This window comes from Mauremys reevesii, linkage group 3, assembly GCF_016161935.1.
Source record: "Mauremys reevesii isolate NIE-2019 linkage group 3, ASM1616193v1, whole genome shotgun sequence".
Classification (NCBI taxonomy): domain Eukaryota; kingdom Metazoa; phylum Chordata; order Testudines; family Geoemydidae; genus Mauremys; species Mauremys reevesii.
The window spans coordinates 111,024,211-111,035,604 of record NC_052625.1 but is presented as its reverse complement, the minus strand read 5'-3'; the positions used below and the strand labels follow the sequence as shown (position 1 = coordinate 111,035,604).

The 11,394-nt window shown below is 46.5% G+C and overlaps 1 protein-coding gene across 2 annotated transcripts in view; it reads right to left on the bottom strand.

Annotated features, from left to right (window-relative positions):
* Window positions 1-10,578: 10,578 nt before the first annotated feature.
* MOXD1 (monooxygenase DBH like 1) overlaps window positions 10,579-11,394 on the bottom strand; it is a 93,108-nt gene continuing 92,292 nt past the window's right edge. For both annotated transcript variants that reach the window (XM_039531557.1, XM_039531558.1), the window contains exon 12: window positions 10,579-11,074. In XM_039531557.1, the coding sequence (XP_039387491.1) occupies window positions 10,910-11,074 (165 nt within the window). In that variant the 3' untranslated portion in view covers window positions 10,579-10,909. The remainder of the gene's footprint in view (window positions 11,075-11,394) is intronic.

Genomic DNA, 11,394 nt, shown 5'->3' with positions numbered 1-11,394 from the left:
ACTTGGAGCAAGCACTTGAACCCAGGTCTCCCACATTCCAGGTGGGGGCATAAGCACCAGGTTAGACACTCAGTCTCTCTTGCTCAGTGAATATTCATCCAAAATAGAACAAACCCAGCAGTGGGTAAGACTGACTCTGTAGCCAAGTATTTAGGGCACTCAGCTAGGGTGTGAGAAACCTTCTGACTTTAAAAACAAATATATCAGAAAGTCCTCACCAGTTCTATTATCAGCATTTGCCCTTATTCACAAGGGCAGCAGCAGTCCCTGGCTTGAAGTGGCTTCCATCATGTACAGGGTTTACAGTTTTGTTTAATGGCTTTCAGCACCCCCACCATACAAATTGTTCCAACACCACTGGCTGTCAGTGAGACAGAAGACAGGCTGCCTCTTGTGTTTTAGGAGACAGTGAGTGGACAAGGGACTGTTGTGGGGAAAGGGATGAGTTGGGAACTGTGGGAACAGAGAAAGATTGTGGGGGAGAGGGAAATGTGAGAGAAGGAAAGATGGAGGCTGAGAGAAGTAGAGAAAAAAAACCAGGGAAATGGAGACAGGCTGGTAGACTAAGGAGCAGGGAGAGAAACAGAGGGTCAAGAGACTATGGTGGAAAAGGGAAGAAAAATGAGGTGGACTGGAGTACACGGGGAATGTGAGGGACATCATATTACCAACCCTAAGCATCACACAATCTTAGGTCAGGACCCCCCCACACAAAATCAAGAAATTGGCTTAAATATTTTTAAAAATATTTTTGGGATGTTTTAATTTGGCTTCCAGTTTGTGAGCTTTTAGGGTATACTGGGTCATGTTTTCATGCTTTTCTGCCAAACCCCATGCTTGAAAACTGACTGTAACAATAAAAGTTGAGATTTTCCACATACATCTTCTGATTTCCAAAACCAGAGCTTTTAAAAACTCACAAAATATTGCAAGACTCACAATAAAAGCATGTGTTTGCAACAGTGTGGGTGGGGACCAGCAGAGTGCATGAAAGGAAGAGAGCTGATGGAGAAGGAAAGATTCCATAGATTTAGAGGGGCTTCCTCTACCTTGGTCACCTTTGTCATAGTATCTGTGAAGCACAAAATCTTTAATGTGTCTATAATACTCATGTGAAATTGAGATGTGCTATTATTGCCATTAGAGGCACACAGAGGCTAAGGGCAAAACTGAAGGGCCCCTAAAGATGTATATAGTGGGATTTTCAAGAGTACCTAAGTAGTTTAGGCACTCATCTTCTAATGAAATTAAATGCTTTTGAAAATCTGGCTTAAGTGACTTGCTTAGTCATGCAGCAAGCAGAGAAGGAAAATAAACCAATTTTGAACACTTCAGTTTGCCAATACAGGCATCTCTATTCTAGCGTTACCTGACCTGTGCATGCTGCAATCCCATTGCTTGTGGACATGGTGCGATACCATGAGTGCTACAGGACCTTCCCTATGAGCACAGGGCCATTTCCTCCTTATAGCAGTGTGGGACTCACCACCGTGGCACCTCCTGATGGCCATTCTGGAATTAGCTCAAGTCCTTCTGCAGGGCACCCTCCTCCCATGGTGTCTCACACATCATTACTCACACTTTGCTATCGCCAACACTCTAGGACCTGCCTCACTGCAGCATCCTCTTTTAGACACAGCTCTCTGGCTATGCCCTGCTGTCTCCCCCACTTTTGGGGGAACCAGTAGTCTACAGTCCAGCCACTCAACTCAGCTGCCTGCTGCAGTCACTAGGCTAGTCCCTTGCTCCAATGGCAAACTGCAGTCTGTGTTAGTCACTTCCCTCAGGATAAGCAGGGCAGCCCTAGCACCTTACCTACCCTTCCTCCAGGGCCTCAGTCTGACAGCAGTCAGCTATAAGCTCCTTCTTCTCTGCTTATCACCCCCCAACACTACTGAAGCCCTAGTGCTCCTAGACAACCAATCCTTCTCTCTAGCCTACCCTTTGCTCTGTTGAGCAGCCCTTTATATATGGCCCCTGCTAGCCCTGATTGGCCACTGCAACAAGTCACCTCTTGATTGGCTCTCCTCTAATTAGTGAGCCCTCCTCTAATTGAAGGGTTCTGCACAGGCTCCCTCTGGCCTGCTTTAACCTTTCCTCTTCCTGGTGTAGAACAACTGCCCCACTCCACTCCCCCAAAATGGACTCATTCTTCATCTACAGTGAACTTTCTTTCTTCTGCAGGGGAAATGTGACAAAAGGGAAGAGCTGTCTGTCAGGAGGGAGTGAGGTGAACACACCACATAAAGAGAAGGGGAGATTGGGGCCTTGGTAGTGGGAGAAAGAATTAAAACAAAACAGGAGGAGATGTAAAATAGGCAAGAGTATAAATAAATAAAATGAAAAGTTTAGACCAGGTTTCCTAAATAATGTTAAGAGCTATAAAAGTATGGGCTGAGAAAACAGTAAAAACAACAGACATGGGATCAAACACATACAAACTGAAAAGGAGAAAACAAACATTAACTATGAGGAACAACATCAAAAAGGAGCCGCGCTTACTTCTCGCCAGCTACCCGAGGAGGAGCCGCGCCTACCCCTTGCCAGCTACCCGGAGCAGCAGCCGAGCCTACCCTTCGCTAGTTACCTGGAGGAACCGCTGAAAACCACCAAGGACGCCAGCCAAACCCAGGTACCTTACGAGGGGGAGTCTGGAAGTAGCCCGGGGGCAGCCGACCCTGGCCTGGCTGCAGCAGGGCCAGAACCAATGTCAGTGTGTTGCAATCAGGATCCCCACTGACGCAGCAGCGAGTCTTCTGCTGCTGTCAGGGCCCCGGGCTGGGAGGCAGTGGAGCGGGTGGGCCTGCGTCCCCCCTGCCACCCCACTCATGGGTGGCAGTCTCCCCCTCGCACCAGACACTCAGAAGCCTGAGCTCCTGACTGTGTGTTTGCTGCCCTGCCCTGCCCTAGGGCCTGGGCTTGTACTGAACTATTGGCTCAGCCCCTGCTCAAGGGCCCGAGCTCCTGACTGTGTGTTTACTGGCCAGCCCAGACCCAGGGCTTGGGCCCAGAGCGAACTAGTGCAAGGCGGTGGGATACTCCACAGGCCAGAGGAGGGACGAGCCTCGGCTGAGCCCTTCTATACCATCTCTCATGTGCACCATTTATAAGTGAAAATTCAACCTTAAATGCATAAATTATGCACACCAAATTGCAGGTTCCTGATCCCCAGCCCCTCCCTACCTCATCTAGCATCCTCCACACTGGCAAGCTCCCACAGCCCCTTGTTCCCCCAGTAAGCCTGCCCATCCCCCAACTCATGGCTGTCTCTAGCCTACAGGAAACGGTCTTTCCCAGGGCTCCTATTATCTTCATTAATCCCCCTTTGTGCACTATGGGAGGATATGTGAATCCAGCTGCTGCGGCTGCCAAGCTTGGTGGGGAGGGGGCAGCTCTGCTGTTCTACACTTGCCTTTTCAGACCACACAAGGACTGCTGGGAGTCAGATCCCAGTACAGCAGGAAGCTGACACAGCTACCTGCAGTAAAAGGGGCCTCAAGGAGGAAAATTTCCTGAGCTGCCTGTGTGTTATTGCAGGAGGCCCCTCACCCAGAAATGGCCCCAAATCACAATCCAGTGAGATTCGGGCATAATAGACACCCATAGCACATTAAGGCACTATTATAATAATACTGACCTCCTTTGAGATCTGCTGATGGAAAACTCCACATAAGAGCTAGGGCTTGTTAATCATCAGATAGTCCCTGGTGTTCAGGCAGTCCTCCATCTTGACAGATGAGCAAGCCAGAGGAACCTAGTCTATTCTTCCTGAGAGCCAAATCCAGCCTCTCTACTCTCTCTCTCAGCATTTCCTGCTCCCTCTTCATTAAAGAGCAACAACAAACACACAGTCCATCTGACAGGATTAGCATCCTGTCCCTTTCAAGCAATATATTAACCAGGGCTGGCTCTAGGGTTTTTGCTGCCCCAAGCAAAAAACAAAAAACAAAAAAACCCAAAAGAACTGCCGAAGCAAAAAAAAAAAAAAAAAGATGTCCGGAATGCCATCCCTGGAATTGTGTCGCCTCAAGCATGTGCTTGGTTTGCTGGTGCCTAGAGCCGGTCCTGATACTAACATCAAAATGCTCTCATGTGGTAGTATGGGAAGAGGAATGGAGATTTTCATATGTTCTGTAGTTAATATCATCAGTCTCAAAGTATGCCTAGTCACATTCTAGGTTATAGGGGAGTGTGGGAGAAAGGAGTGAGGAAATGTTAAAATAAATATTGGCCTCAGATTCTGTTATTTCATAAATCTGTTCCCTTTAAGCCTTTTGGACATTTTGATTATAATAGATAATCTCTATTTAAAAACATGGAAATGTAAAACAGCCAGTCTGGTTAATTAAAAATGGACAACTCTCCCAAGGGAAGGGGGTTTAGGCCTACCGAACCATATTAGTTGGCTTCAACTATGACCGTGCAGGGTTCTCACTCAACACAGGCAATTTGCATGGATGTCACTATGATTTAATCAAAAGCGAATTGCGTCTGTATCACATAACAGGCCCTTGCAATGAAGAAGTAAGAATGGGGAATGACAGACTCCTTAATAGGGGGTAAAAATTGAAGTGTTATATAAACACTGAATGCCACCTTTTTGACATCTTTGTATTCTGACAAAGTGAAAAACAATCTTTCAAGTAAGAATTCTAGACATCTGTGGATCTGAGTATCCCAGATGTTTAAGATGAGCCACATTTTCATTACTTGTAAGCTTTATTATGATTAAAGAGCATAACAGAAATGGATAATATTTCATTTTGCAGATGCAGGTGGAGTGCAGCTGATATATATTCCACATGGATTCTGATGAAGGATTGAGTTTTTATATTCTTTTCCAAAACATAAATGTTTGCACACTGAAGTATTAGATACAGAGCTGTTTACAGATACAGATCTGGCAGAGATTTACAATCTGCTCCAGAAATTTCTGAAGTTCTCCAATCATTAATTATCACACAGGATTGTTTTGATTGCAACTTCATTTGAGTGAGAAATAGATTTAGCCAATAAGTTTTCTGTTCATTGTCTACATTCCACTTTTGTCAATCATTCAGTATATCCTCTTCACGCACTTTTCGCCCCCCCCCCCCGAGAATGTTTTAAGTACAATGTTTACTGCATTTCTCATTTAACTACAACTACTGTAAAACTTCCGAGTAGCAGTATATTGCAAACATATATGCTGCAGTAGAAGGTAATAGTGCAGCAAATCATAGAAATTAAAACTGTACCTTCCTTTTTGAAAGCTGTTTGTGTACAAGGCCAAAACATCTTAGCCGCTGCTGCATATGCTTTTCCTACCTTTACCTTCTCAATGCCATAGTGTTCACTTCCAGTACTTTTCGTCCATGTTTTTGTTTTGATTTTTGGCAGTCGCCATTCAGACACACAGCTTTTTTTCTCCGTTGCAAATCTAGTTTGTAATACAACATATGCATATTTGCTCCCATTTCTTTTTGCCGGAAGTATGCTGAATCTGTATCGCTCACCCATGTTTTATTTACCAGTAAGACAGATTTTCCATTGCTATCCCTTCTAGACATTTAAAAGCAAAGGCAGGCTAAGCAGAAACGACCCATTGGATCTTATGGAAGCTCTTGCTGCCTGGTGTATTGACAGTTACTTCTCATAAACATCCCTTCCTAGCCTGCTTCATTTGACATCATAGCATAACATACTGGTTGGCAACAACACTTGTTAAGATATCATTAGGTGAGGTGCCCATAGAAAGAAAATCCTCTCAGATATGAAATTGCATCAAATCAGACAGCAGCCATTTATTTTGCGTGAATGGAAAATAACCATATGTTTGCTTTATTTATTTTTATTCCAAGCCAAGCCTGTATAGCTTGAAGCCAGAAGCACACATCCACTAGCAAATGCGAGAGAGCACAGTGTTTAGCAAGATGCACCCAACATCCATTTTCTTTTCTCATTTCGTGCTGTATTCTCTTTTCCAAAAGAAAAGGTGAATAAACTATGTTCAACTTTCATGATTTATGTGACTGCATGGAAAGGGCAGGGCATTTATGGACTTCTTCCCAGTTCCAGCATTAGAAATTCCTCGGGCATTTGATGAGGATTCTTTTCTCCTTCTGAGTGCAGGCTGTATCCTTGAGAAGTAACATTAGAGAAGTTCCCTTTAGAACTCTCCCTAGAATGTCTTATTTTAAATGAGGCTGCCTTGTACATTACACCCGACAGGTTGGTCCCTAGACACAACCTAAACCCTAAATCTGGCTTTGGGTCATCTTCTAACCCATTCTTCAGTGCGTGTCTCCATTTGGAAGTGGTGTTCACACTGGCCATCATTTTGGCTCTTTACACAGGAGACTTAGCAGCTCTGCAATGCATTCCTCCTCACTGTATTATCTTCCTTGCAGAAAAGGTGGTGCTTAGATCTGGTCCTAGTTTTCTCCCAGAACAGATGTTATCTTTTCACAAGAGACAGGACATCATCCTTTTCAGTATCTGTTCTCATTTTAATGCAGAAAAAGAGAAGCTACTCTAACCCCTTTTGGAGTTTATCAGCTCCTGAAATGCTGGACTGAGCCTCAAAGGGTGTGTCTACACTGCAGTAGAACAGGTGGATCTGGCCCATGTCTGCTGACTTGGAATTGCAGGGCTTTGGCTGCAGGACTATAAAATTGCAGTGTAGGGATCCGGGCTCAGGCTGGATCCTGGACTTAGGGACCCTCCCCCCGTGTGAGATCCCAGAGCCCAGGCTTCAGCCCAAGCCAGAACATCTACACTGTGGTTTTATAGCCCCACATCCCAAGCCCAAGTCAGCTGACATGGGCCAGTCACAGGTGTTTTATTGCTATGTAGACATATCCTAGGGGCGCTAGCCTAGGGACCACAACAAAAATGGCTCCAGAGCCTCTGGACATCATTTTCCAGCATGCTTAGAATCCAGGGCAAGGACAGAGTAGATAGAAAGCTCCTGCATAAGGCAATAGGAAGGCTTTTGAACATGGGGTGATTTATACAGTTTTCTGGGCCAACGAGAAGCCAGGACTGCTCAGCCCCCCAGTGGGAGGGGACAGCCTGGTTCATAGACAAAGGAACAAGGCTTTTTAGTAACAGGTTTGGCTTTTGACTTTGGAGCAGAGCGAGAAGCAGAACAGGTCAGGGAGTCTCTGCTTAGCTCCCAGTCCCCACAAAGGGTGTGAACTGCTGCGGGATCTAATGCATGGGTCCATAGGCGGCAGGTTTGTATAATTTTTGGTGGGGCCCAAAATGGTGGTGCCCCCCCACTCCCGCCCTGTAAGCCGATATAAAATGAAGCTACAACGCGTCAGTGCCACAAGATTACAAGGGTCAATTAAAAGTGGAAAGTCAGAAGCAGCACTTGCCTACTTCAATATACAGTATTATATTTTGTTGCACCTGTTGTGATGAAGTGGGAATGTTCTTAATATTTTCTCTGAATACTGTGTGGGTGCCTCAGTTTCCCCTGCAAGATGCCAACTGAAGGTGTTGGGGACAAAGAGATCAGGTGGCCTCCTTGTCCGGAAGAGACACAGATGCCAGAGGAGGGAGTGTCAGTTTGGAGCTGGCTGGGGAAATGGGGAGAGACCCAGAACTTGGTTCTGGGCTCCCCACCCCCCAAGATGGACCTGACAGAGGAGTTCTGTTTTCTGTACCAACAAGCTCTGTTTAAACTCTGTTCCCGTCATCTAATAAACCTTCTGTTTTACTGGCTGAGAGTCACATCTGACTGCAGAGTTGGGGTGCAGGGCCCTCTGGTTGCCCCAGGACCAGCCTGGGCAGACTCGCTGTGGAAAGTGCATGACGTGGAAGGGCATGCTGAATGCTCTGAGGTCAGACCCAGGAAGGTGTAAGCTTCTTGCCCTGGAGACAGTATGCTCCAAGAGAGGAGGCTCCCCCAGAGTCCTGACTGGCTTTGTATGGAGTTGTTCCAAAGCATCACAGCATCCCCTTCCACACCGTGCACTTCCCAGAAGTCCGCACAGGCACTGACACTCCCTCCTCCGGCCTTTGTCTCTTTTCCAGGCATTAGGAGGCCACCCGATCTCTCTGTTCTCCAACACCTTCAGTTGGTACCTTGCAGGGGAAACTGATTTGGGAGAAATGAAGTAAAAGCTGCCCAAACCGAGCTTGAGCACTCTTGAATTTTGAGGTGTTCAAATCCGGAAGGCAGGTGCTGGGGGTGGGAGAGGGCTGTGGGCTCCATGGGGGAGCATGGCAGCAACTGTCTGGAGCTGCACGGAGCCAGACACGCTGGTCTGAGTGGCACAGTAAGCGGTTTGGGGGTTGGAGAAGAGGTAGGGGGTTCCGGGGGGCAGTCAAGGGACAAGGAGCAGGGGGGGTTGGATGGGGCAGAGGTTCGAAGGGGCAGTCAGGGGACAGGCAGCAATTGGATAGGCATGGGAGTCCAGGAGGTTTATCAGGGGACAGGTAGAGGGTGCGGTCCTGGGGGGGAAGTTGGGTGGGGTCTCAGGAGGGGGCAGTTGGGGACAAGGAGAAGGGAGGCTTAGATAGGGGCTGAGGTCCCAAGGGGCAGTTAGGGGCAGGGGTCTGGGGAGGGGGCAATCAGCGGCCAGGGGCTGGGATTTAAAAGGCTCTGGGCTCCCTGCCGCAGCAGGCAGCCCAGAGCCCTCTGATTCCCTGCCGCGGCTGGGATTTAAAAGGCTCTGGGCTCCCCGCGGTTGCAGACAGCCCAGAGCCCTTTAAATCCCAGCCGCGGCTGGGATTTAAAAGGCTCTGGGCTCCCTGCTGCAGCAGGCAGCCCAGAGCCCTCTGATTCCCTTCCGCGGCTGGGATTTAAAAGGCTCTGGGCTCCCCGCGGTTGCAGACAGCCCAGAGCCCTCTGACTCCCGGCAGCGGCTGGGATTTAAAGGGCTCTGGGCTGCCGGGAGCGCAGAGCAGGGGAGAAACCTAGCTCCAAATATTGCTGGAGCAGAGCCCCTGTCTGTGAATTTTCCTGGGGCTAAAGCCCCAGGAGCCCATATAAGTTGGCACCCATGCATGGGTCAGGCAGTTCCAGCCCTGTGGAGATCAGTTGCCAGAGAGGCAGTGAACCAACCTGGTGCCAGCTACCTAGAGCCAGCTGGGATGTCCACAGGGCTCCAGACCAGAGAGAGAACCCTGCCCATTCAAGAGTGAAAATACTGTCAGAGGGCTCCTTTTGTTCTCTAAACTGGCCATTTGCAGTGTTGCTACACTCATCTCGGGACTCATCCTATGCATTCCGTCTGCCTGGGAAGATGCCAGGGGAGAGCTGGGGGCTGTGGTACAGCTGTGATGTTGGGAGGTGGGGAATTTGTTGTATTATTAATGTTTAAGTATATATTATTTAACCATAACACGTTCCCTCCCTAGAGCCTCTGTTTCCTGTCACCAATCAAGACCCCCCCTTTGTTAACTGTTATTGTGGATGTGGCATTTTATTTGCTGGGATTTGTATGACCATATTTTGTTTCTTGTGTACTGTGTCATACTCCTTGTTAACAGTACGGTATTAACCCTGGTCTCCGCTTAAAATTTAGATTGACCTAAGTATGCCATTCAGGAGTGTGGAAAAAAAAGCCATAGTTAAGTTGAACTAACCCCCATTGTAGATGTATCTAGATCAAAGGAAGAATTCTTCTATCAACCTAGTTACTCCCGCTTGGGGAGGAGGACTAATTCTTTCAACGGAAAAACACCTTCTGTCTGTATACCATGGCTCAATGGGAACATAGCTATAGTGCTACAGTTGTGCCATTGTAGAATCCATAATGTTTGCGGAAAATCCGTTCTGTGATCTTTGCCAGTCTTTTAGAGTACCGAGTATAGCAGCCGGGTCACGTTAGTCCATCCCAGGTTTTGGTATTGACTGGAGAGGGCAGTTAGCTACAACGGGAGAAGCGGCATGCTGTGTTCTGAGTTGCAAGAGTAAACCAGTGGTCTGTGGACTCTTATTTTAAAATGATATACTGGGTCTTTGTGATTCATTTCAGAAGCTCCCAATCAGTTAGGATACAAGTTTAGTGCAGATATCCATTAGTTGTTTCCTTGAAACAGCACCCATTGTGTTCCAGGCACAGAGAAGAATCACCTTGGGTGGAGGCACCAGGCATTGCAACAAAGAACTCAGAACCCAATCCATGCTGGCAGGGAAAAGCCCCTCTGATTAGCAAGCTCAGAGAAGAGGATTGTGCTACACGTCAGGGGAGAAACTACACTCCATTGCCCAGAAGCTGGGAAGGAGGGTTCCTGGGGCCAGAGCCCATGCAAAGACAAAGTGTCTCTGCTTGGATAGTTCTGGCCTCTACAATGATCCCTGGGGTTCTGCCCTGCACCATTTTCCATGGAGGACAAACCCTGTACCCTACCTCCCCTCAAAGGGACTATGATGGAGAGAGTCTGCAAGGGATTTCCTGCCGAAATTCCTTCCCCCAAAGCCCTCTCTTGGGAATTTTACTGCACCCGGGGGAGAGCCATCCCAACATGTGTATAGTTACTCAGGTACATCAGCGTTTGCAGGATCAAGCCCTACATCAGTAGTCTTCATCACTTACATGTCTCAAGAACCAAGACAAAATAATACAGCACACTCCATGTTGATTAAGGTGAACTACTTAAATTTTAGTTTATTAATTTTATCTGGATACAGATCTGTTTCTAGAAACACTGTGTGAAAAGCCAGGATAAGCTGTAACAAAACTGTAGGGGAAACAATTTTGATAATGTAACGTAGCTATGTACCTACTGTTCTTTACACATACTGTACATTAAAAAAACAAAATAAACTGAGTTTTCAGAAGACGTAAACACTTTATTTTGAACTAGTAAATTTACTTTATTAATATGTAAAAAAATAAATCTACAATAGCAACAGTGCAAACATATCTGGAGTTGCATGGCATAGAGAACATACATGAAAACAATTAAATTATTATACAAAGGGCCAACTGTTCCCGAGGGTACTGACTGTGACACATGCAATGAACAACAGATTAAGGAATAGACTGCAGTGTAAATAGGAAGATGAGATACATATTACTGGCTCTGTCCTGTATGGTCTCTCAATTTCAGGAGGTATAGCTGTCATGCCTTGGATCTACAATTAAAAAAATATTGAAAATGATCAGATTTTCTATCATGTAGGTAGTTTCTATTTTATTAAGCAGTCCAGTGTTTCCATCAGAACATTATTATTTAACATTTATACTATGGCAGTGCATCTGTAGTTGTCAAACTCAATCAACACATCAATATATTCTAGATCAGATTTTCAGCTGGTATAAATCAGCATAGCTCCTTTGCAGTCAGTCCATTAAGGGCAACTCCACACACAAGGGCTGGGGGTGGGGATACTCTGATGTAAGTCTTTCTCGATCACTCCTGTTGAAGTTGTTCCACTTTAATTACATATTAATT